At 41.5% G+C, this 24317-nt stretch overlaps 1 protein-coding gene across 1 annotated transcript in view; it reads left to right on the top strand.

Annotated features, from left to right (window-relative positions):
* The window catches only part of LOC311229662 (E3 SUMO-protein ligase ZBED1-like), a gene marked incomplete at both ends in the record, with an annotated part of 73800 nt that extends 73206 nt beyond the window's left edge, over window positions 1-594 (top strand). The window contains one exon of the mRNA XM_084315737.1: window positions 568-594. Within this exon, the coding sequence (XP_084171863.1) occupies window positions 568-594 (27 nt within the window). The remainder of the gene's footprint in view (window positions 1-567) is intronic.
* Window positions 595-24317: the final 23723 nt, after the last annotated feature.

The raw sequence follows: 24317 nt of genomic DNA on the forward strand, positions 1-24317 counted from the left end.
GTAGCATGTCCAGGCGAGCAACCCAACGCTTTTAGTAAAATTCACATATAAGCTCCATAGCGTAGTTTTCTGGAATTAGCCAGAATCACTCTGAAACTATACTTTTTCACCACGGTATAACACGCAAACGTATACATTAAAAATTCATTATTTTTCACATATTGAACGATGGATAATTGATGTCAAATGAGCCATAGTATTGTATCCATAGTTATAATATAGAATATAGATATAGCCCTGCAAACACCGCCACGCATCCCTATCTCTTAGAGCGGTGGCGCAGTAGGAACAAAGATGGGCTAAACCCGTGGCACTGATTGAGTTAATGATGACATTTATATGAGTGGAAGTTATCGTGAAATTATATGTTATATTTTCTCTCTTCTCTTCTCTTCTTCTCTTCTCTTCTCTTCTCTTCTCTTCTCTTCTCTTCTCTTCTCTTCTCTCTCTCACTTCTCTTCTTCTCTTCTCTCTCTTTCTCTTCTCTTCTCTTTCTTCTTCTCTTCTCTCTTCTCTTCTTCTCTTCTCTTCTCTTCTCTTCTCTTCTCTTTCTTTAACTCCTTTCAGTTATACTCTGAGTCTGACCCCCCATAGACACACAAACACACACACACACACACACACACACACACACACACACACACACACACACACACACACACACACACACACACACACACACACACACACACACACACACACACACACACACACACACACACAACACACACAACACACACCACACACACACACACACACACACACACACACACACACACACACACACACACACACACACACACACACCTCCATACTCTTCTGCTTCCTCCTCGCTCTTCTCCCTCCTCCCAGTCTGACAGGTCCAGTCCAGGAAGTTCTCTGTCAGCAGGGGGTGGGGGGTGGGGGGGGAGTGGGCTCAGTTTAGATAATAAGATAATAACCATGGCGACCCCTCAGTTATATTACACACACACACACACACACACACACACACACACACACACACACACACACACACACACACACACACACGCACGCACGCACGCACGCACGCACGCACGCACGCACGCACACACACACACACACACACACACACACACACACACACACACACACACACACACACACACACACACACACACACACACACACACACACACACACACACACACACACACACACAGACCATTTCTGTCTTTCACCTTTCACCAAAAATATAGGGTAGATTGTGAAGTGTTGAGAGGGTATTTAATGAAAACATGGTCCAAATACTTCCCAGCAGAGTCATTGGCTGTGTTTATATGCAAATTCACATTTTGATTCAGGACACTCATGTAGGCTATTCCATCTGTGGCACGTATACATGCTACATCCTGGTTACAATAGCTGGAACCAAATGGGGACCAAACAGGCAAGCAAAATGGTGACCTATTTCCATCACAAAACCATCGTCGTCCGGTATTTCAGATTCTGCTATCACTTGGCACTATTTTGTTTCTTGAAAAAAGCCAGTGTATTCTACGTGCTGGAGCCTGTTCTCAGGTAACACGGCTGTAATCAGCTGTTTTCAGGATGGTGGTTTTGTTTTGGAGATGGAAAACGCTTTGCCTGCGTGTTGTGGTGTGGATTCAAACTTTTCTTTGGCTTTGTGACCCCATTTGCTGCCCGCCTAAAGCTTCCCGGTTTGATTGGAATCCGGCCATAACTCCTGGACTTGGTAAGACTACACTACTGTCAAGTATTTCATATGAGTTAATGTCCAAACATCTGAACTATCCCCTTAGCACAATGGCGCCCGACCACGGAGATCTCCGTGTTTCGATTCCACCCGTTGTGGACAGAAGCACGGATATATTCGTGGCAAGTTGTTATTGCTTTTAATCCATTTTAATAACCTATTCAAGGTCGCAGAGCGGCACTGCAGATTTACCCTACTCTTTGAATTCGAGAAAGTGCAATACCGGCCAGATCCTCTTAGGGGCGCTATCGCGATAATAGAGTGTTCCCTGTGGCAGAAGTTGTATTTTTTTTTTTGGATCTCTAATGTTGTTTTCTACTCATCTGAAGCGATAGCTATTGTCTGTTGCACGGGATACGTTTTGAATTGCGGATTTCACTATGCAATAAGGGGATTTATCATCAGCCAATGGACATATCGATCTACCAGATGGCGAACGATAACGGGGAAATGCTCGGGGGGATCCAACCGGCTCATGGTAAGATCTTTTTCACGTAAATTATAGCCCGATCGAGCCTTGTTATGATACGATACGATCGGCCTATGTGGCTACTTAGACAAACACGGTTATTGGTAATCAATAATAAGAAACGACGTCCCCCGCCCCTCCCTTTCATGCATACATGCTTGAGGATCGTGCCGATCATATGCAGTTTGAGTTTTAACTGTAGCATCTGTATAATGGAAATGCCATTGGATATAACGTTAGTAACTATTAGCCCTTTATCTCGCCGCCCAGGAAATATACTAGACCAAATGCCGTATACCGCTTATATTCACAGCGCTATAAAATGAGAACGTATTGATGACATTTTTTTTTCTTTAATCCATTTTGAAGGGACGGTTTATGGTCCCAATTGACAATGATAATGGACAGATAGCAATAATATAAAGTATAGATTTAGCTCTACAAACAGCCCCACGTCTGTTTACATTTGCCGGTCCTCTAGAGATTTATTAGACGCATCCCAATGGCCCCGAATGTGTTAAGATTAGAACCTCTAATGCTGCTAAACCACACTCTGTACTAAGCACTTTTGAACAATTACTTTAGATTTGAGGGAATAATGCTGCTACATTAGCACCGTAGGCTGTTTTTTCTTTATTGTTGTTGTTTTTGTTTATAATTGTTTGTGTACAGCGGAGGTCTGAGAGAACCCCATTTTGATCCTCTATATGTCCTGTATATATGGTAGTATTGACAATAAAGCTTGAACTTATAAGCAGGCTTATAGAGCAGCCCATGGTAGGTCTAACAAGGTCCCAGAAAGAGTGACCACTGTGTTCATTGGGAAGAAGGCGAACCAGTCACAAACACATGTGTGCTGCTGCATACCTAGAAAAGAACACAGTGAGCCATCCTGAATGAGGTGTTGTAGATATTAAAAGCTTGATATGGTTCTGTGGTTCAAAAAGCAGAAGACTGGACAAAGGAAACAAAGCAATGGTTTCTCTTTCAGTGGTTTATTCAGCAGGAATGGTCACAGCAGTCAAAAGTCGAGGTCCTCTCTTCACGACAGCTACGCTCTGTCTATCAATGGTTTAACAAGTTGTTTAAATCCTTTTTCCTGACCCCCGCCGGTCGAGGTGGAATAATCCATTCCACATGTTTAACAAGGAGAAGTCTGATAAATTTTTTTTTTTATTGGTCTTTTCCCCCCTCCATTTTCCTCCGATTTTCTCCCATCCCAATGTTAGTCGTATGCCAATTCCCAATTCCTTCCTGGTCGCTGCGCACTTACCCCCCACAGTCAGATCATCTGGGAGAGTGGAGGCTATCACGTGCTTCCTCCGACACACGTCCAGCCAATCAACCGCTTCTTTTCACCTGGCAGCGCGGATCCTCCCTGAGAGGGCGTAGCGTGTGGAAGGATCACACTATCCCACTCAGGTCCTATCCGCGCTTAGCAGGCGCCCCGACCGAACTGTAGGAGTCGCTGTTTACAACGACCCGGACCCACCCCGCCAGCTTCTCCCACCCTCTAATACAGCCAATTGTATTAGTGTGAACGGCCAGCCAAGCTGGTGACAACCCCCGGAGCTGTGAGCTGGATTCGAACAGGCAAATCCAGCTCACAGCTTCGGGGTTGGTGACAAACGCAATCTCCGCTACGCCACCTAACCGCCCTGTCTGATAACAGTTTTAAGGTTTCCCCCACATTGATATCAGAAAGGAAGTTCCTGTCACACCCTAAAATAATAAGGTCACAAGGTAGTAGGGCTGCCACGGTATTGATTTTTTCCTTACTGCACACATTTTTGAAGCCAAAAATGCGGTAACCCAAAAATGTTTATTATAATAATTAATGTTAAAATAATTGGTTCCTAAATAAACGCTTCGAATGCATTTATTTCTATAGACTGGTGTCTTTTTTTCCACGATAAATGGAGCCTCTCTAATAACTATTATTGCCCACGTAAAAGACGCTGTAAAAGATAAGGTAAAAACACAGACAATGCCACTTACGTTATTCTGAGATGATAATTCATCTGTATCTGGATAACCAAGGCACCGATTTTGTCGAGGCAGGTAGCGTTATGTCAGGAAAATTTATATTTATAGACTGGTGAATTTTTCATTAATATATATATTAGGGCTGTCAGTTTATGGCGTTAATTAGATTAATTAATTACACAGCAAATTATCGCGTTATGAAAATTAACTCAAAATTAATTACAATTTTTTTTTTTTTTTTTTTTTTATCGTTTTTTTGTATCTCATTCATTCCATAATAATGTAGAATATACATTTAAAGATTTTTTTTTAATATGGTCCATTTGCATGTTCTTGGTATCTGATTCTAGGGACATCTATGATTCGCAGGGAATGTATTCCCAGTGTCAGAAATACTGTGGGCTAGATCCACACAGAATGGATTGCACGGTGGAAGTTGCACCCTTACTTACAAATCATTATGAATTGAAAATGGGGGACCCTGATGTAAACAAGACGAAAGTCTTTCTCTGGTCTGCATCCCCTTAACAATTGTGTGTATTGAGCCTTACTGTATTGTACCCATTCTGCAATCTGTTAATAACATTTTCATTCAATCAATCAATCTGCGCGGTGATTGATTGAATGAACATTTTATTTTGAGTAAATTGTAATGAACCAAATGATAATATCAATACACTTTTTTTTATCTTTGACTGTGAATAACACCATGCTCAAATTGACCAGACCTGAAAAATCTAAGCAAATTAATAGATGGAAGATGATTAAACAGAATGTTTGTAGATACAGTACTGAATTCTGCCATCCGGACACATGCAATTTGAAATATGATTATAGAATATAGAATATCAGGCATAAAATGGTTATGCGATTAAAATGCGATTAATTAGATTAATTAATTACAAATCCTGTAATTATTTAGATACATTTTTTTAATCGCCTGACAGCACTAATATATATATATATATATATACCTCATCTTGCACCATGACCTTTTATATATATTATTATTATTAAAGGGGGACTATTTTACAATTTCTTTCACTATTTGGGCACTTTTACACAATTCCTGTGAGTCTATGGAACACCTCTGTAAGTTTTTTTTCAAAGAAATTAATTGTTTTGTATTTCTAATCAAGTACTCAAAAACAGAATTTTTCTACCTCAAGATCTTAAGCCGTTTTGAGGCTGGGCTCCAACCACTGTGTGGCCTGGCCGCCTGGTGCCAACTGCCACACCAACTGCCAGATTATTATGCAGCTGAGAAATCTCTGACATCACAGATATGCACATTTTCAGATGACACAGTTCAGTGAGGGTGAATATTGTGAGAGGAGAATTGGAAGAATGCGCCAATATGAGAATTAGAGACATAGATCCTATTAATATAAGTCCACATAGCTAGGAAATAATGCTAAACACTGAAAAAGGCCATTTATAAGATAGTTCCCCTTTTACATACAAATATATATTTAATTAAACTGAAGCATTTCATTTAAAAATTTAAATGGCTAGGCTATTTAACACACCAGAACTAAGCTTTTTCGGGGCATTTTGAGTTAATCCTGTTCTCTCTAGGTTTCTTTTCTTCTGCCATATTTAGTCACTCTGGCAAATGCCTCGGAAACGCCTAACTGACGCAGTGCCGAGCCGGTACCTCCCGAGGTAGATGGGGTGCCTTTCATTGCATCGTATCGTATATTTTTATATATTTTTTTATTTGATGTTTCGTTTTAGTCTTTTTAGTTATTATTCTCTGTATTTGAAACCAAAAGAGCGCCTTATATAGAACATACAACTTCCTCACACATGACACACTAATTTCCTCTTGTATTAATGTCAGTAATTAAAAAAAAAATTAAAGTCAGAGGAGAGACTGGTATGTTTTCCCTCACTTCATCCCACCTACAGTATATAGCCAATGTTACTGCTGGCTTCACTGAAATTACACAAGTCTTCATCTCTATTTTAAGAGGCTGTCAATTCATTTTAATGTAGTGAGTAAAATACTGAGGTGGTGTTCAACAGAATAACTGAATTAACTCAGTCCTGGATAACAAGTCACAACGTGTCCTTTAGAGAGCCTGCTACTCTGTGGAGAGAGTGTTATGCAACATGTCTTTGTGTGTGTGTGTGTGTGTGTCCTGCAGCTTATTTATATATTTTTTTTTAAATGTTTACCTATCAATCTGTTTTGTGGTTGTATTTATGTGTGTGTGTGTGTGTGTGTGTGTGTGTGTGTGTGTGTGTGTGTGTGTGTGTGTGTGTGTGTGTGTGTGTGTGTGTGTGTGTGTGTGTGTGTGTGTGTGTGTGTGTGTGTGTGTGTGTGTGTGTGTGTGTGTGTCCTACAGTTTTGTTCATTCCTGTCCCCTCTCATCATGACACGGCGACTAGCTTTTATTCCTCACAACAGCCAGTGACCACAGGGGAGCCCTAGGGAACCATAGCTGCTCTATATGAGAGTGTATGTGTGTGAGAAAGAGAGAGATAATAATATGTCACAGTGGTGACATCCAGCCCCTGTTTCTCTGTCTCTGTCTCTTCCTAGTGCTATCTCTCACTGTCTCTTCCTAGTGATTCTTTGTCTCTGTCTCTTCCTAGAGTTTCTCTGTCTCTTCCTAGGGTTTATCTGTCTCTGTCTCTTCCTAGTGTTTCTCTGTCTCTGTCTCTTCCTAGTGTTTCTTCCTAGTGTTTCTCTGTCTCTGTCTCTTCCTAGTGTTTCTCTGTCTCTGTCTCTTCCTAGTGTTCCTCTCTCCCCTTGTGTTTCCACACTGACCCAACAGATGTCCCCAGTGTGTTCCCACATGTGGTCATGTCTCCTGTCTGCCCAGCTGTTCGTCATCAGTCATCATCACCCAGCTGTTTTCCATTAGTCATTATTCCCCTGTGTATTTGAATTGTGTTCCCCTGGTCAGTGTTTGTCCAGTCGTTTGTCTCTGTTACCTGTGTATCCTGCCTGTCTACACCTCTCCATGCTACATCATGGGGACCAATGACTGTATACAGCCTGATGGGATCCAGCCTTTCTAAAGGGTCTAGAGACATGATTTTAACTGCTAAAATCATTATATATTTTTGTTAACCCTTGTGGCTCCCTAAGGATTTCGACGAAAATTAGCCTTTTTTCAAAGCCATATAACTTTAACTGTTTACTATTTTTAAAACTTTTTTTCCCCCATGATTAACAGTAATAGCATAATCTCAATATATCTCTAACAGATTACTTATATTTCGGAATTATAACCACTTAAATCTGTGTTTGTTTGATACCACGTCTTTTTTCATCGAAAGAAAAATGGATAAATAGCCATATTTATCATATTTCTACACATTTCTGATGCCACATTACACATTATGTAATCTCGACGAAATACCTCTGAATAAGAATCAGAAAAAAAAGAAAGAAACGATGACTAATTCGGCCAGAAACAGCAGAGACGCGAGACGTTACTAGACGCTTATAAATACCACAATCTCCTGCGGGCGTTTTCAAGTGGATCCCCCGGTGGAATCTTGAACTCTGGTCGCTGGTGGGCAGGCGACCGGAGGTGGTCCGTGAAATGCACTTCCTCATTGGAGCGCGGCGGCTCTGGGGGGCTCGTGTTTCGGCGTCTGGCACGCTGTGGACCACGGGGGTCCGGTTCGCGTCTGGTTCTGTGTTGAAAATACGCTCGCCCCCCCCCCCCCACCACCCCAAAGCATGTATCCGCAGTGTCAGCCACTTCAGCCCGCAAGAGCACCTCCCACCTTCCCCTGAATTGTGGCAAAGTTAGCTGTAGAGCAATTACGCCACCATGTGTTTTACATCGGTAACAGCACATCTTAACGCTAGACGGGCTTCTTAGGTCATGGAATATGCAAAGCATTTGGTAATTATATCGAGAATTTAACGAATGAGAGCAGATAAAAAATGGTTAAAAATGCCATTTAACATGGGAGAGGATGGAGTAGAAAACATGACCAAGTCCACCTGGGGACTAAACACTATAACTATTTTTTTAGAGTGTTTCAAATTATAAGCTTTTGACACAATGAACATATATGTAAAATGAAGATATTTTCCCAATTTCATGAAATAATAATAAACACAGACACCGCTGTGCTCACACACACACACACACACAAGTAGTTTTCATGACCAGGGAGCACAAAAACCACTTGACATTTAAAAAATTCTCCAAAAAAAAAATCTGATATCTACGGGTTTATACTACCTCATGGGGACCACATGACTGTATACAGCCTGATGGGATCCAGCCTTTCTAAAGGGTCTAGAGACATGCTTTTAACTGCTAAAATCATTTGAATTTTTTGTTAACACAAAAACCACTTGACATTTTCCCAACTCTTAAAAAAAAAGAAACCTGAAATCCCTCCCCCCATGGGCATTTAGCAGTTAAAATCATGTCTCTAGACCCTTTAGAAAGGCTGGATCCCATCAGGCTGTATACAGGTTATAGTCAAGTCAAGTAATTTATTTATAGAGCACATTTAAAAGCTCGAGAGCCAACCAAAGTGCTGTACAGTACAGTCAAAGCATAAAATCAATGTCCTATAAAATACACAAATATAAAAAGGCACAACAGGACAGGACAGTACAAAAGGTCAAGCGGATAGGGGAGCACAAAGTACAGTATAGCACACCGGGGACAGAGGAGCACAAGAAGAGATACAAGAGGGAGGGGGCAGGATAAAATTGCATGGGAGTGTGTGGGTTAGGGTGTCCGAGAATCAGGATTAATCGAAGGCTAGGGAATAAAAGTGGGTTTTTAAACGGGCCTTAAATGTCTCCAGCGTAGGGGCAGATCGAATCTCCAGGGGAAGCTGGTTCCATAGTTTGGGGGCTACGGCCTTGAAGGAGCGATCGCCTCTTTTTTTTAGTCTGGTGCGGGGGGGGGCAGCCGAGCCTGGTTGGAGGATCTTAGTGACCTGGGTGCTACGTAGGGGGTGATGAGCTCGGTGATGTATAGGGGTGCTGCACCCGATAGTGCCTTGAAGGTGAGGAGGAGGATTTTGAAATCTATTCTAAGTGGGACTGGGAGCCAGTGTAGGGAGGCTAGGAGTGGTGTGATGTCCTCTCTCTTTCTGGTGCCGGTAAGGAACCTAGCTGCAGAGTGCTGGACCATTTTGAGGCGGGACATGGCTGCCTGACTGATGCCGGTGTAGAGGGCATTGCAGTAGTCAAGGCGTGATGTGATGAATGCATTGACTACTGTTTCCAGGTTGACGGGTGAAAGGATTGTTTTTATTTTACTGATGTTGCGGAGTTGGAAGAAGCATGACTTGACTACGGCATTTACCTGCCGGTCGTATTTGAGCTCTGGTTCAAAGATTACACCCAGGCTCTTGACGTGGGGTTTGAGGTGGGTGGAGAGTTGTCCTAGGCTGTTGGAGAGTGTTTGGGTGGAAGAGGGGGGGCCAAACAAAATGATCTCTCTTATGTTCATTGGCATACTATCAACACCACTGTTAGGCACTGCACATAACATACAATCAATTAAAGACAATACACTACCTTCCATTGTTTGGGGCTCTTGTTACAGTTTTTTACGACTGCTTTGACGCATTTTGCACATCAGAGTTTCAATGTGCAAAACTCAAAATGCTAATTGCTAAACTGACTTTAAAAATGCATACTCTAATATACTAAATGCTATGCTTACATATCAAGTGCAAAACTGTTAATACAAAGTGCAAAACTCTAAATCATATGCTCCAGTCTCAGAATACAGCCACCTAATACTACATCAATGTTCAATTGCTTATTGCTACACAGGCAGATCACTAAATCAATTCCAACAGGTGTTTGTACTAATGTCTCATTACCTTCAACAGCCTTGCCCAGGTGAGTAGCATTGCAATACAATTGATAATATCTTCACCACTACATAAAAAGCTGCTTATAAACCTGAAGAAAGGAGCAGCATGGAGCAAGTTGGTGCAGCTGAGATTGCACAACGAAGGACAGGGTCATGGACGGGGTCGTGGCCAAGGAGGCAGAAGAACATCTGTCTCAAATGAAATTATAACCACAATTGTTGACCATGTAATACAGTAAACCGAGGTCTTACTAGTGTCTCATAAACACAAACAAGTGGTTGAGCAGATATTGAGTGCAGAACTAGAGATGGTTAGTGACTGGCTAGGCTACAACAAGCTGTCCCTCCATGTGGGGAAGACTGAGTCCATCCTATTTGGGTCAAAGGTCAGGCTCAGAAAATCGCCAGGTTTTAACATTAGAATAGGAGATACTGTTCTCACAGACAAAACATCTGTGAAATATCTTGGTTGTGCCAGTCAGATACAGGAGTTGTATGGGGAAGGAGTAATTTTTGTATTCTGCAGCTGTCTGCCCAGTGACCTGAAAATCGTAGTCAATGCTGTTAGATTCAAGTCCAGCCTGAAGACATGGCTCAAAAGGGAATATATGGTAAATGGTAAATGGTATATGTGATGTGCAGTGGCGGCTGCTGACCAAGTTTTTTGGTGAAGCAAACATTTTATTTTTAAAACATTCCACAATGTGTGTGTGTCATTGGTGGCTGGTGCGTTAAAAAATTGGGGAGGATGGGAGAGATTAAAAGTAATAAAGAAGTCCGAAATTCAAGCTTTCTTTAACTACAAGGCATTTATTCATCATATATTTTTTTTATAATATCAAACAGAAGACTGAGTACACCGAATACAGAAGCCATGTTCGCTGGATTTTGGGGAAAAACAATATCTTTGACCTGTATTGGTCCCCTTGATACCACATTGTTGGGTATGGCCTACTTGGCCATAGTGCAGGGTCTTGTGAGGTCAAACCTTTAGTGGTGGTGGTGGTGATACTGCTGCTTGTAGAGGTGGGTGACATGTCATCTTCATGATGGGCAGGTGTTATGGTCTCACTGAAGGTGGATGTTGACGGACAGGGTTCCTGCAAGTTTCAACAGGTTACATTTAAGACCTTTTAAGACCACTTTCAATATAATCTAATATGTTGCCATACCAGCAAATAACTATTAAGGACAATTACTAAGAAGTAATTCCATGTATTGGCCATTACCATACTGCTTACTTTGCAGCCTGGACATTTCCCCCCCAAACACATTTAAACATGATCCAAAGAAGTACAGTACGGCTAAATACACACAATTGTTAAGGGGATGCAGACCAGAGAAAGACTTTCATCTTGTTTACATCAGGGTCCCCCATTTTCAATTCATGATGAATTGTAAGTAATGGTGCAATTAGCACCATGCAATCCATTCTTTGTGGATCTAGCCCACAGTGTTTGTACACGTATAATATTGGGAGTTGTGCCTATAATTGACTCTTTGATACCGGCTCTGACCTGGTGAACGATCATGGTTGCTCTGGCCTCCAGTGGCCTCTGCTATTGGGCTCTCAGACGTGGACCGGCTGTGGCTGTCTTAGGTCTCAGGGTCAATAAATGCTGCCTTTGTGGGCTCACGTGCTGCAGACTGTGCTGTCGTCCATCTGTAGATTGTGTAGGTACACTTGAGACACCTTCTTGATTAGTTCTCACCTGCAGGCACACTCAAACATGCATGGATACAGTTAGACAGTAGACAATTATTTTTTTAAAACATCCCCCACTGTGTGTCAGTGGTGGCTGGTTAGTTAAAAAATTGGGGAGGACGGGAGAGATAAAAAAATAAATGTAATAAAGAAGTCAGAAATTCAAGTTTTTTTTTAACTACAAGGCATTTATTCATAATTTCTTTTTTTTATAATATCAAACGAAGACTGAGTCTGTGCTAACCGAATACAGAAGACATGTTCGCTGTATTTTGGGGAGGAAACTATCTTTGACCTGTATAGGGAGGTGTAGTGGTTACGTCATTTTCGTTTTTTTCCTGTTCCACCCTCTGTGGAATGCAATGTATTTCCCCATTTAGCATTTCTAAATAGTCTCGTTTTAGATAAATAAAGCATTAACGTTGGCATGGTGTACCTTTCTGTGCGTATTTATCCACAATCTATAGCTCAAGATGAAAATATTCGCAATTAATCGTAAAGGTAGCAAAATAACAATGTTTGTTTTTGTTCGCTGGGAAACTACACTGCTATTTGGCGTTGCTAACTGACGTCACCACAGCGTAGCCTCCTGCCTACTAGTCACAGACCTAGGATCAGATTTCCCTTACATTCCATAAGCTTAACAATTCGTACAATGGGAAAATAACTGACCCTGAATTTGTAGCTAGTATCTGTTTCACCCAACACTAGTGCTCTGTGATCATAGCCATTTATCTCTAAAGCGAACCACTATTTATAAAAGCCACAACCACGTTACCATATTTGTATTTATAATTTAAATCGTATAACGTTATTTCGCTGCATATTAAATCACTGTAAATACTCATGTAAATCAGAGTAAATAGTTTATAACGTTAGTAGCTAGCTAGCTTGCTAGCCGGCATTCTCGAAACTCCAAACATGCCCCGATTTAAAATGGTTCTCTCCTCTTTGTATACCTTTGTCCTCACAAACAAAGTATTCTGCCAGGGAACTTATGGACACAACAGTAGTAGTAGTAGTTATAAGGTGTTTGAGCTTGTATCAAACAAATCAAACGTGACTGTGAGTGCATCACAGTCACGAAAGGGGCTACTATCGTGCTATCAACGGGCCGTGTAGCTAGCTAGCTTGCTAGCCGGCATGATGCGTGCAGTGCTTTGCCCCACAGGTCTGAGAAGAGGACCTGCACATTTTACTCGTTCCCGAAACTCCTCTACATGCCCTGATTTAAAATGGTTCACGACAGTAGACATAATGCTAACGTTAACGTTAGCTAGCTAGCTTGGTACTATAACCTGTGACGGGGATAAGGCGACAGCCTAACAGACCAATAGCGGCTGTGTACTGAACAACAGGCTGCCTAGTGGTAAGTGTAGTTCTTTTTTTACGACAAATTAAAAACCTTATAACTACCTTTTTTTCAACCAAAAATGCTTAAACAATCATGTTAGTGGTAGAAGAGAACTCATTACTGGTGATGGTGATACTGCTGCTTGCAGAGGTGGGTGACACGTTATCTTCATGATGGGCAGGCGTTATGGTCTCACTGAAGGTAACAGACAGGGTTCCTGCGAGTTTCAACAGGTTACATTTAAGAATTTTTAAGACCTTTTTAAGACCACTTTCAATGGAATCTAATAAATATCTAAAGAACTATTAAGGAAAATGACTAAGAAGTAATTCCATATGTATTGGCCTGATAGGCTGTTACTCTGCAGCCCGGACGGGTGAATACTTTCGACAACAAATGTTTGTTTCCGCATGCGCGTTTTGCGCTCTAATTGGCCAGGTCATGTGACATGTGCGCCAATCGTGGGACAGCAAGTTCTGCGCCTATTTCCGGGTCTAACAGCCTGCAAACTACCTGGCGTTCTATCGCCATGCTCTAAGACAAACTCTAACCTTAACCAACTTCGAAAGAGTGGCTAAGCTTAACCGTCGAAAGAAGGGCAGGTGTTCTATCGCCATGCTCTAAGACAAACTCTAACCTTAACCAACTTCGAAAGAGCACCTGAGCTTAACCAGTGTAGACACTTACGGTCCCACGATTGGGCGTACATGTCACATGACCAGAAATGACCTGGCCAATCAGAGACGCAGAAACAAACATTTGTTGTCTAAAGTATTCAGGCAGCCCCGACATTTCCCCCCCAAACACATTTAAACATGATAGAGAGAAGTTATCGCAACATAGAAGTCATTTCCTAATCCAATACCATTTAAGACCTATATGACTTTTTAAGGCCCAACATTGTGATTATTAAATGTAAGACTTTAAGAACAGTTATGAATATTAGCACTTTGAAAGGGATCATGTACCTTGGCTAGTGTGTCCTCCTGAGCTTGGTCAATATCCACCTGGGCTGGTATATCCTCTTGCACATTATAGGCAGGAGGTGGGGTGCCAAAATACTTCAATAATGACCCTAGGAGAGATAAGAAAATTATATAATTATAGTAAAAAGCATTGCATTCATGATAGCTTAAAATGACAAGAACAGCTACAGTAGCTAAGTTAATAATTATGCTCAAGTCACCAACAGTGTTTATGAGCTTTTGAAAAGCAAATATATTACAAAGTGCATTTTTCACAAAATGAAACAAAAACATGATAATTGAGTGTTCCTGTCCTTTACAGTTAGCTAGCTAGGATACATAACACTGCCCAGCAGAAGCTAACAGTGATATACTGCCCAGCATAAGCTAACAGTGATTTACTGCCCAGCAGAAGCTAACAGTGATATACTGCCCAGCATAAGCTAACAGTGATTTACTGCCCAGCAGAAGCTAACAGTGATATACTGCCCAGCAGAAGCTAACAGTGATATACTGCCCAGCAGAATCTAACAGTGATATAGGCCTACTGCCCAGCAGAAGCTAACAGTGATTTACTGCCCAGCAGAAGCTAACAGTGATATACTGCCCAGCAGAAGCTAACAGTGATATAGGCCTACTGCCCAGCAGAAGCTAACAGTGATATACTGCCCAGCAGAAGCTAACAGTGATATACTGCCCAGCAGAAGCTAACAGTGATATACTGCCCAGCAGAAGCTAACGTTAGCTAACTAATTCGGCTGGCTAACATTAGCTAACTAATTCGGCTGGCTCACATTAGCTAACTAATTTGGCTAGCTAACAGTGATACAATACTGCCCAGCAGAAGCTAACAGTGATATACTGCCCAGCAGAAGCTAACAGTGATACAATACTGCCCTGCAGAAGCTAACGTTAGTTAACATATTCAGCCTAATTCAATATGGTCTAAACAGAAACTAGCTTAGCATGCTAATCGTTGTTTAACTCTTTCAATGCCACGCCTGGTTTTCCGTTTTACCGCTTGAATGCCACCATCGGCGCCAATGTTAACGTTAATATCGCCTAATCTATGTTTTAAATTATGGCTATGTGTCTAATCTGCCCATCGCATTATCAAAGACTATCTTCCAGTCAGTGCTGTGAAGGCAGATTGTATTTTTATCGCGTCGTTGCCGTTTCAGAGCAGTTAGAAAAGCCCCCGTTTTGATATAAAAAACAGCTCATTCTGGAGCATTCTATGAAAATCGTCTTTTAGTGGAATATTCCACAACGTTGATATTCGTCGGCCTTTTTATGAATCGTTTTCAAATAAACGCTAGATGATCAATATTATACGTGCACGCACGTACATTACGGCCGCGCGCGGATAATCGCCTCGTTGATTTCCTCTCGGACTTTTACAGTGAAACCGAAAGAAGACATTTCACAAAACAGCTTATAACTTCATCAAACTTACTCTGATTATCCTAGCACTGATAACATAGAGTCCTTACCTGACATCAGATGGTATCCAACTGGTATATTCCAATTCCTGATCACCATTCGAAAAAATCGATAAGTGTATGGATCCAACGCGACACAGTAGATCTCTATGATCCGCGGGGATCTGAGGCTCCAGAATGAACTGTGGTAACCCCGGCTGGATCAGTGAACTGGAAAATGTGGAGTACCGGATTTTTTTCCCTATTCATTTTCATTGAGTCCATTCCAAAATCACTTATGTCATCTGGGAGACGACAGGGGGCGCTTTTTTCCACAGTGATCGTCGGCGCCCCTCGGCTATACTCGGGTAGGCTCGGGTGATGCAATAATTTTTCAGATCGCAAAAAAAATAAATAAATAAAAAATCCGAGAAATCTCGTGAGTGGCTAGCAACCACCTATAAAAAAACACAAGAAATCTCGTGAGTGGCACTGAAAGAGTTAACAATGAACCAATCAATTCAACCAATATACTGGCCCAACATACTTCGCTTTTTTTTAATTGGCTTACCTTGTCTTAGCATTCCTTAGCAATAATGTATCTTCATATATCGGTCTCTGTGAGTACATGCTACTGCCCTCTCAGTCCAGTCTGAACTGAAAGTACCTGCTCACAGCACCTTCTCACGATAAAGCTGGGAACGAGGTTACTGCAGCCTCGAGGTGAAGCTAAGTGGGGGGATGGGCATAGCCTTGATGGGGACCGGTGTGTGTGAATTGCACCTGTGTGGAGGATGGGCAAATGAGGATAGAGCGATGGTAACCCTGGGGTCCACAGAATTCAGTATATTTTAAAGCAGCTCTGGGCTTGCGCAAAAGTCAGGACATCTTCTTGAACGATGTGTGCTTGTTTGTTTGGAGAGAGTTTGACATACAGTTAACACTTTAATCGCCGATGACGTGTTTAGACATCATTTCTCGCCATGCTCATTCTGCCGAAGACGCCGTAACTCGTCTTTGATATCAATAATTCAAAAATCTGTGATCGAAATCATATTTCTCCTCCGGAGACATTAGATGTACTGGTGAGCTCCACTCAACTGTCTAACGGTTCGAGAGCGCCATCTGGTGGCCGATCGGCAGATCGGCCAAGAGGGAGGGGCGCGCCAAACAGGAAGTGCTCATCCATAATCCGTCCGGGCACTCGCGATCGGTAGCCGGACTCCATCTCAACACACTGGATAATCAATCGCTCGCCCTAACTCAATAAACAACGTTATTTGGACGTATATAGTATTATACAACCTGGAAATGGTTCATCAGGATCAACATCCCATAATCGAAAACTGTCTACTCCACGCTGATCGTCCAACGGCGCGAGGAAGATATGGTAAGATCCAGCGTTATTTTCTAACGTATTCTATACTAACTGATCTGATGATCATATGACCCACACTAGATGAATGGTATAACGTTGCCCACGGAATTATAAACGCCCCCTCGCCCATCCGGTCAATATCAGATGATACGTAGTAACTTCTAGAAGTACCTCCAGTTGAAATTTTTCATCTGGCAACGATCGCTACCAAACTGTATTTGATCATCAATATAATGCATTTGGAGCTATAAATCAAGTTCTGGAGAAAGCTGCAGAAAACGATAAAAACATACATACCATATTTTAGTATGAATATGTGAATGAAAAAGTATATCGTTGCTACACCCTGAACAATGGATATAGGACATTGAATGGGCCATAATAATGGCAATTTAGCAATAGAATTTAAAAAGTTATAGCCCTGCAAAGAAGGGGAACTTCTCCATAGACAAATAGAGCTGGCTAGGGATGGTAAATTATGAATTTGAACCATGGCGATCAAAGTGTTAATGTGCTCAATGGACAAAAAAAAAACGATTTGTGTAGGTGGCCGAGCTACATATTAATATAATAATATAATAATAATAATTTTATTTGTATAGCACTTTTCATACAGAAATTGCAGTTCAAAGTGCTTCACAACAGTAAAAAATACAGGCATAAACTTCTTTGCCTACATCTATAGTTGATTGGCTGCTACAGCTTTCCTTTGAATGTACAATAGATTGTACAGTTTATTGTCCAACTCGCCCCAAATTTGCTCGATGGGGTTGAGGTCCAAACTGTGAGGGGGCCAGTCCATCATTTTCAATGTTCCAACAGATTCCCTCTGTTGCAGATAGTTTGTTGCCAAACTGTTCAAACTTGGACTCATCAGTCCACAACACTTTATACCATGTAAGAGAGGTAGGACAAATAAACTTTCAGATAAGTGAAGCATCTCATAATTCTCAGTCTAAAGGACCAAAAGAAAGACCTCACGAGAACTGATCAACACAGTGAAAGAGAGGAGTCTTTAGTAGTTACTGCAGGTAAACACAGTGAAAGAGGAGTATTTAGTAGTTACTGCAGGTAAACACAGTGAAAGAGATTAGTCTTTAGTAGTTACTGCAGGTAAACACAGTGAAAGAGGAGTCTTTAGTAGTTACTGCAGGTAAACACAGTGAAAGAGAGGAGTCTTTAGTAGTTACTGCAGGTAAACACAGTGAAAGAGGAGTCTTTAGTAGTTACTGCAGGTAAACACAGTGAAAGAGAGGAGTCTTTAGTAGTTACTGCAGGTAAACACAGTGAAAGAGGAGTCTTTAGTAGTAACTGCAGGTAAACACAGTGAAAGAGGAGTCTTTAGTAGTTACTGCAGGTAAACACAGTGAAAGAGAGGAGTCTTTAGTAGTTACTGCAGGTAAACACAGTGAAAGAGGAGTCTTTAGTAGTTACTGCAGGTAAACACAGTGAAAGAGAGGAGTCTTTAGTAGTTACTGCAGGTAAACACAGTGAAAGAGGAGTCTTTAGTAGTTACTGCAGGTAAACACAGTGAAAGAGAGGAGTCTTTAGTAGTTACTGCAGGTAAACACAGTGCAAGAGGAGTCTTTAGTAGTTACTGCAGGTAAACACAGTGAAAGAGAGGAGACTTTAGTAGTTACTGCAGGTAAACACAGTGAAAGAGGAGTCTTTAGTAGTTACTGCAGGTAAACACAGTGAAAGAGGAGTCTTTAGTAGTAACTGCAGGTAAACACAGTTAAAGAGGAGTCTTTAGTAGTTACTGCAGGTAAACACAGTGAAAGAGAGGAGTCTTTAGTAGTAACTGCAGGTAAACACAGTGAAAGAGGAGTCTTTAGTAGTTACTGCAGGTAAACACAGTGAAAGAGAGGAGTCTTTAGTAGTTACTGCATGTAAACACAGTGAAAGAGGAGTCTTTAGTAGTTACTGCAGGTAAACACAGTGAAAGAGAGGAGTCTTTAGTAGTTACTGCAGGTAAACACAGTGAAAGAGGAGTCTTTAGTAGTTACTGCAGGTAAACACAGTGAAAGAGGAGTCTTTAGTAGTTACTGCAGGTAAACACAGTGAAAGAGAGGAGTCTTTAGTAGTTACTGCAGGTAAGCACAGTGAAAGAGAGGAGTCTTTAGTAGTTACTGCAGGTAAACACAGTGAAAGAGAGGAGTCTTTAGTAGTTACTGCAGGTAAACACAGTGAAAGAGGAGTCTTTAGTAGTTACTGCAGGTAAACACAGTGAAAGAGGAGTGACGTAATAATCATTAAATGTATATCGTATCTCTTGATCGTATAGTGGAAATTACCCTTCTACTCTGCGTTGTTTGTATTTCAATGTGGTTCGGTTGTAGGAAGGAAGCACTGACGAGATGGTTTGAATAAAGCAAAGCTGTGTTTATTCCATTTCAATAAACACAAACTAGATGAATCAAATAGGCACTGAATTTGCTTTCTATATCTAAAATCATCGTCTTTGGTCTGGCTGTTGGTCCATGTCGCCTGATCGGCTGCTGCCGAGCTCAGAGCGTCTTCTCCGGTGTTTGGTTGTCCCAGCAACACGAGGGCCTCTCTTTGTTTGTGCTGGTTGCCAAGGAAACTCTGGTCTCATGGATCCCCAGAGCTGCGAGAGCTCGGTTCGTCTCTCTGGATCCCTGCTGCGATGCTGTTTTCTCTGCAGCATCTGTATATAAAGACAATTCTCCTCCCCTTTTTCCTGCGTCATCATGGTGACGATAGCTAGGGGCGTCACTGTTTCCTATTGGCTTAACGTGATCTCAGCCAGTCTGTATCCTTAAAGGGACATGATACTATTTACATACTGACTATTAAAAGCATTTCGTTCCCTTTAATGGAGGTTTTTACAGTTCTCTCTCCTTGAACAGAGAATAGCGCTCTGTCCTTCAACAGAAATAACATACGTGGTTTCTTGATTTTAACAGTACAAGTACTTTATGGTGGTTTCCTTATCCTTCTCATTAAGAGATTTTATTCTTTTTATTGACTAGACAGTTGCTTTCCTTGAGTTTTGTCCTTCAAAAATAGATGTTTAACTGCAATTCGTTTTCTCCTTTTCACTTACTCAGGCATTCTAACTTATTTGCTAATGTGATTCTATCAGTTGTAGCCAAATTTACCTCTTAATAGATCAATATGTTTTCTTGTTTCTAGTACATTCTAAGTTATTATTCTCTGGTCTTTGTTTTCTCACAGGCCCTTTTCTCAGGATCAATGATTGTTTCAGCTGTTAAACACAAGCTCAGACCCTTGTTGACCTAAGGCCGTATCCTTGGAGGAATCTACTGGTTTATAACTAACTAACTAACTGACAAACCCCATTTGTTCTAAAGATACTAACAGACTTGTGTCCTTCTCCTTCAGAATGTGCTGCTTGAGCGGGGGAAGTTATTTACAACAGTGCTTTAGACCTTGTGCCAGAGCTGACACTATTTACCCCTGAGCCACTGTCGCCCCCTCTGCCAGAGACAGCTAGCATATTGGATCCACATTCCTTACAACTTTACCACTTACAACAGCATGATCCCCTGCACATGTACATTTTCTTGAGATTTTACATGTTTTATTTGATAATTCACGACATTCCACCCTTGGGGGTTTTATAACCCACATATAGCACCAATATTTTCTAAATCAAACATGTCTTTAACCATATATTTACCATAATATTGCTAATATTTTTTTTAATTCAAAAAATTCAAAAATTTCACAAATCGAACTACAAAACCCATTTCCGTCTGTTCAGTTACAAATGCATCACTCACTCCTTCCCACCCTCGTTAAACTCCTCCAGTCACACACATTTATCACTTATTGTTTAATGACACCATTTCTATTGGAAGGTAATCAGTCAAGAATTGGCTTCCAAACTTATCAGTTTTTTTTATCCATGTAATTAGCTTCAATGTGTCTGTTTTGTGTAATTGACTCTGCAAGAAAAGATTAATACATTACACCGAAAAGATTAACACTCTAAAAAACCGAGCGAGACTTAAACCAGAAACCATATACAAATTCTCTCCTCGAAAGGACCATCTGAGGTCTATTATCATTCGTTTTCACTGTCATTTATCCCTGTGCAAACCTCCTGAGGTCCTTACTGCTAAATTGTTTTGACCGTTGCTCCTCGTTGTATTTTGTGCTAACCACAGTTTCTTCTTGGTTGTGGGCAGTCTTGGTACTGCTCCGATTTTCCACAGAAGGAAACGATTTTCCCTCTGTCCTTTTTGCTTTTTGGATTTGTTATTTACAAACAGACAATTTTGATTGGAAGATCACATTTTCGCTCAGATACATCTCTACTGTTCTGCATTGACAATACATATTTTCCAAATTTAGTTATCTATATATTCCACTGCTTCTTAGGTTATCATTCAATTAATTATCTAATTTATTTTTGTGCTGTACTATATTACTAGATCAAATATCTCAAGTTCAACACAACACTAACTACACCACCCTTGAGAGTGGAATAACCATTCATTACACTATCATACCTTATTTCCAGACAGTCTCCTCGGTCCGGACAGCCAGCTCTTGACGAGGCCAATTCACCAACAGATCCTATATGCATGGTAACAAACCATAGTCCCCTTAAACACACATCTCCCACATACTCCGCCAGCCCTCAACAAGCCGGTGCAGAGTCCCCCATAAGCCAATTATCAATTACACATGTCCGCACCCTATACGAGAACTATTTGGCCAATGGCGACCAAAACCTACAGAGCTTACCTATGGACAGAGAAACATGTTTTCCCAACCCTTACCACCCCTTGTGACACAACCTCCCAGATGCTACACCTGGGCCCCGTTCCATGTACCGGGATAACCGAGTTAGCCGGATAACTTTAGCTGGATAACTCGGTTAGCCTGACTTTCCGATTTCATGTACCAGGATTTCCCAAATCACCATGACAACATATCCAAAAGTTTGAGCCTGCTCGAAAGCAGAGTTCAAGTTCAACTTAGCCGGATCACGCAGAGCCACGCCCCCGCAAAGAAGTGACAGCCCGTTTCCTGAAACTATTCCCACAGTCTACGATCTGCATTATACCATTCTGAATTACGTTTTTGTGCTCCATTCTTCCAGAGGGGGCTTTTGAAATGTAAAATAGACCCAAAATGCTGATATTAAATTCACTTTGTCCTAAATAATGCACGTTATATATACCGTGGCGACGGTGGCGCTCGCTCGTGCGACGTACACATGATGTGGTTATTTTAATTGTAACTGGGATTAAGATGTCTGATGAGATGCGCTGTTTGACGGATTTGAGAAATTGAATGAGCCGTTGACGTCACATGAATGAATGAGGATAAATAAATAAAACTTCATTCGAAATAAGGGATATTCTAAACACGGGTCTCTCGTTCATTAATGTATAAACAATGAATCTATCCCATCTGGCACAGTGGCCCAGCGGTAGCGCTCATGTCTCCCAACCTAGCGATCCGGGTTCAAATCCCCGTGTTTCCAATATGATTTTTTTGAATATAATATTAATGATTATACGCCAAAGTAGCCTGGTTTTAAGTTAAAATGTTATAAATCTACATGCATTGAGGATGTCATTCTTTATATAGCTCTCAACGTGCACCAAATTGAATTATTCCTATATTGCAAAAAGAAGGAAAAGACTAGGCGGGTATTGAACCCCGGTCGTCCGTGTGGAAGTCAAAAGAACAACCCGTTGGACCACATAGGAGATAAGTTAAACATTGACTATACATCAATCAATGGGCAAGAAAGCCGTCTCGTAATTCTGTATAACAGTTAACTAGTTATTTTCGCTAGCAAGATCTCATTTGATTATTCAATCCAGCAGGCAAGTTTAAAGAAATATAATCTGATTGATTGAGGTAATGAGGGACTTAGAATTAGCCTATAGATAACGCATTTAACTTGTCGGCGAGGCGATTGAGCCTATTGCAATCTGTCAATAAAGTCTTAAATCAATTAATCAATCAATGCCGTTGAGAATCAGGGTCTCTGCCATCGATACGTGCTGGCTTTCCACCTAAAACGGGAGCGCGCATCTAGCCTGACTTGAGCCTGACTCTCAAGTCTGGCTTGAGTTAACGAGACTGAATCCTGCTTTGTGAAACAGGAAAATCCCGGCTTTGAACATCGGGTTAACTGAAGCTGGATAATGGACATGTTGATCGACTTAGTTGAACCACGTACATGGAACGGGGCCCTGGACTCCCAATGAGCGGAAAACAAAACCATGAACCAGCTCTCGTCCACTCTTCATGTTTCCAGCCCATCATACTAGACATTCCTACCAGTCCCGCTGTGTCACCACCAACCTGCTACCCCTGACCGGTGAGAGACCTCTCCCAGCCCGTCAGTTCCTAAAAAAAATAGAGAAAAGAAACAAAAACAAAGGAAAACGCAAAAAATAAACTAAAATTGTGAGTGTCCTCATGCAACACACCCATCAAACAGAATCAAACTACAATCTAGAGGCATAAATACCCCCGTAAACACTAAGAAAGAAAAATTTAAAAATTAATAAGAAATTTAATATTTTTTTATTTTTTTTTATAAGTCTCCTTGACCACCCTTGGATCAAGTATGTATAATCACTACTAAAGTAGTCCTTTGTTATTACTCTGTCTAATATTTAAAAAAAAAATCCATTGTTCCTGTTTAAATCCACCATTTTTGTTAGTACGATTAGCCATGCATCAGCCAGTTACTTCATCCCCGTATAACTCCAACCCTTGTTAGTCCTCCAAGCCGTTTTAGTAACTTGCACACATAATCTAACCATCTAACCTATCTATATATCTTCTTTTCTATTTTTATTCTAATCAGTCGCATTTTCATTCTTTTTAAAAAAAATATCCTTCTCTATTTTCCCGAGCGTTATAGCTTCTCCTGTGCATTTCCTCCTCGTTCTGTTCAGCCTGTGGCCTTTGCAGACACGACCTCTTTACACACTCCCTCTGAAAATGTCCCAACATTCCGCATGGCCAGCATGTCTGTCTTCTGATGGACTCTTCCTGTCTGATGGAATCTTGCTGAGCCCGCCACCCTTTGCCACATGATCGGGCCAGGTGTCCCAGTTTACCACAACTCCAGCAGTCTTTCGGCTTGTATCCCACAGCTCCCGACAGGTCCACCCCTCTCCGGTCCTCTCCTGGCATGTCCTGCTGTCTGGAGGAGAGAGGCACATACCTGTTCTTTTCAGCCGCCGCCCTTCGGGCTTGTTGTTGGGCGGGGCCTGGAAACTCACCCCTCCTGCGGTTTTCATCACCCTGCCCTCGCTGCTCAGCTCCCCGTTCAGGTAACGGAGCAAGTGACATCTCTTGTTCACTGAGTCCTTGTTCTGCAGTACGAAACATAACTTCCAAAATTACATCACTCATGATCTCAGTCTGTTCCGCCAGCTCTTGTTCTAGCATTTCCCTCTCGTGCGTGACTCGGTCAACCGCCAGCTGCTTCTCCACCAGTTTTCTACGGACTGTCTC

This window comes from Notolepis coatsorum (assembly GCF_963971535.1).
Source record: "Notolepis coatsorum genome assembly, chromosome: 6".
NCBI lineage: Eukaryota > Metazoa > Chordata > Actinopteri > Aulopiformes > Paralepididae > Notolepis > Notolepis coatsorum.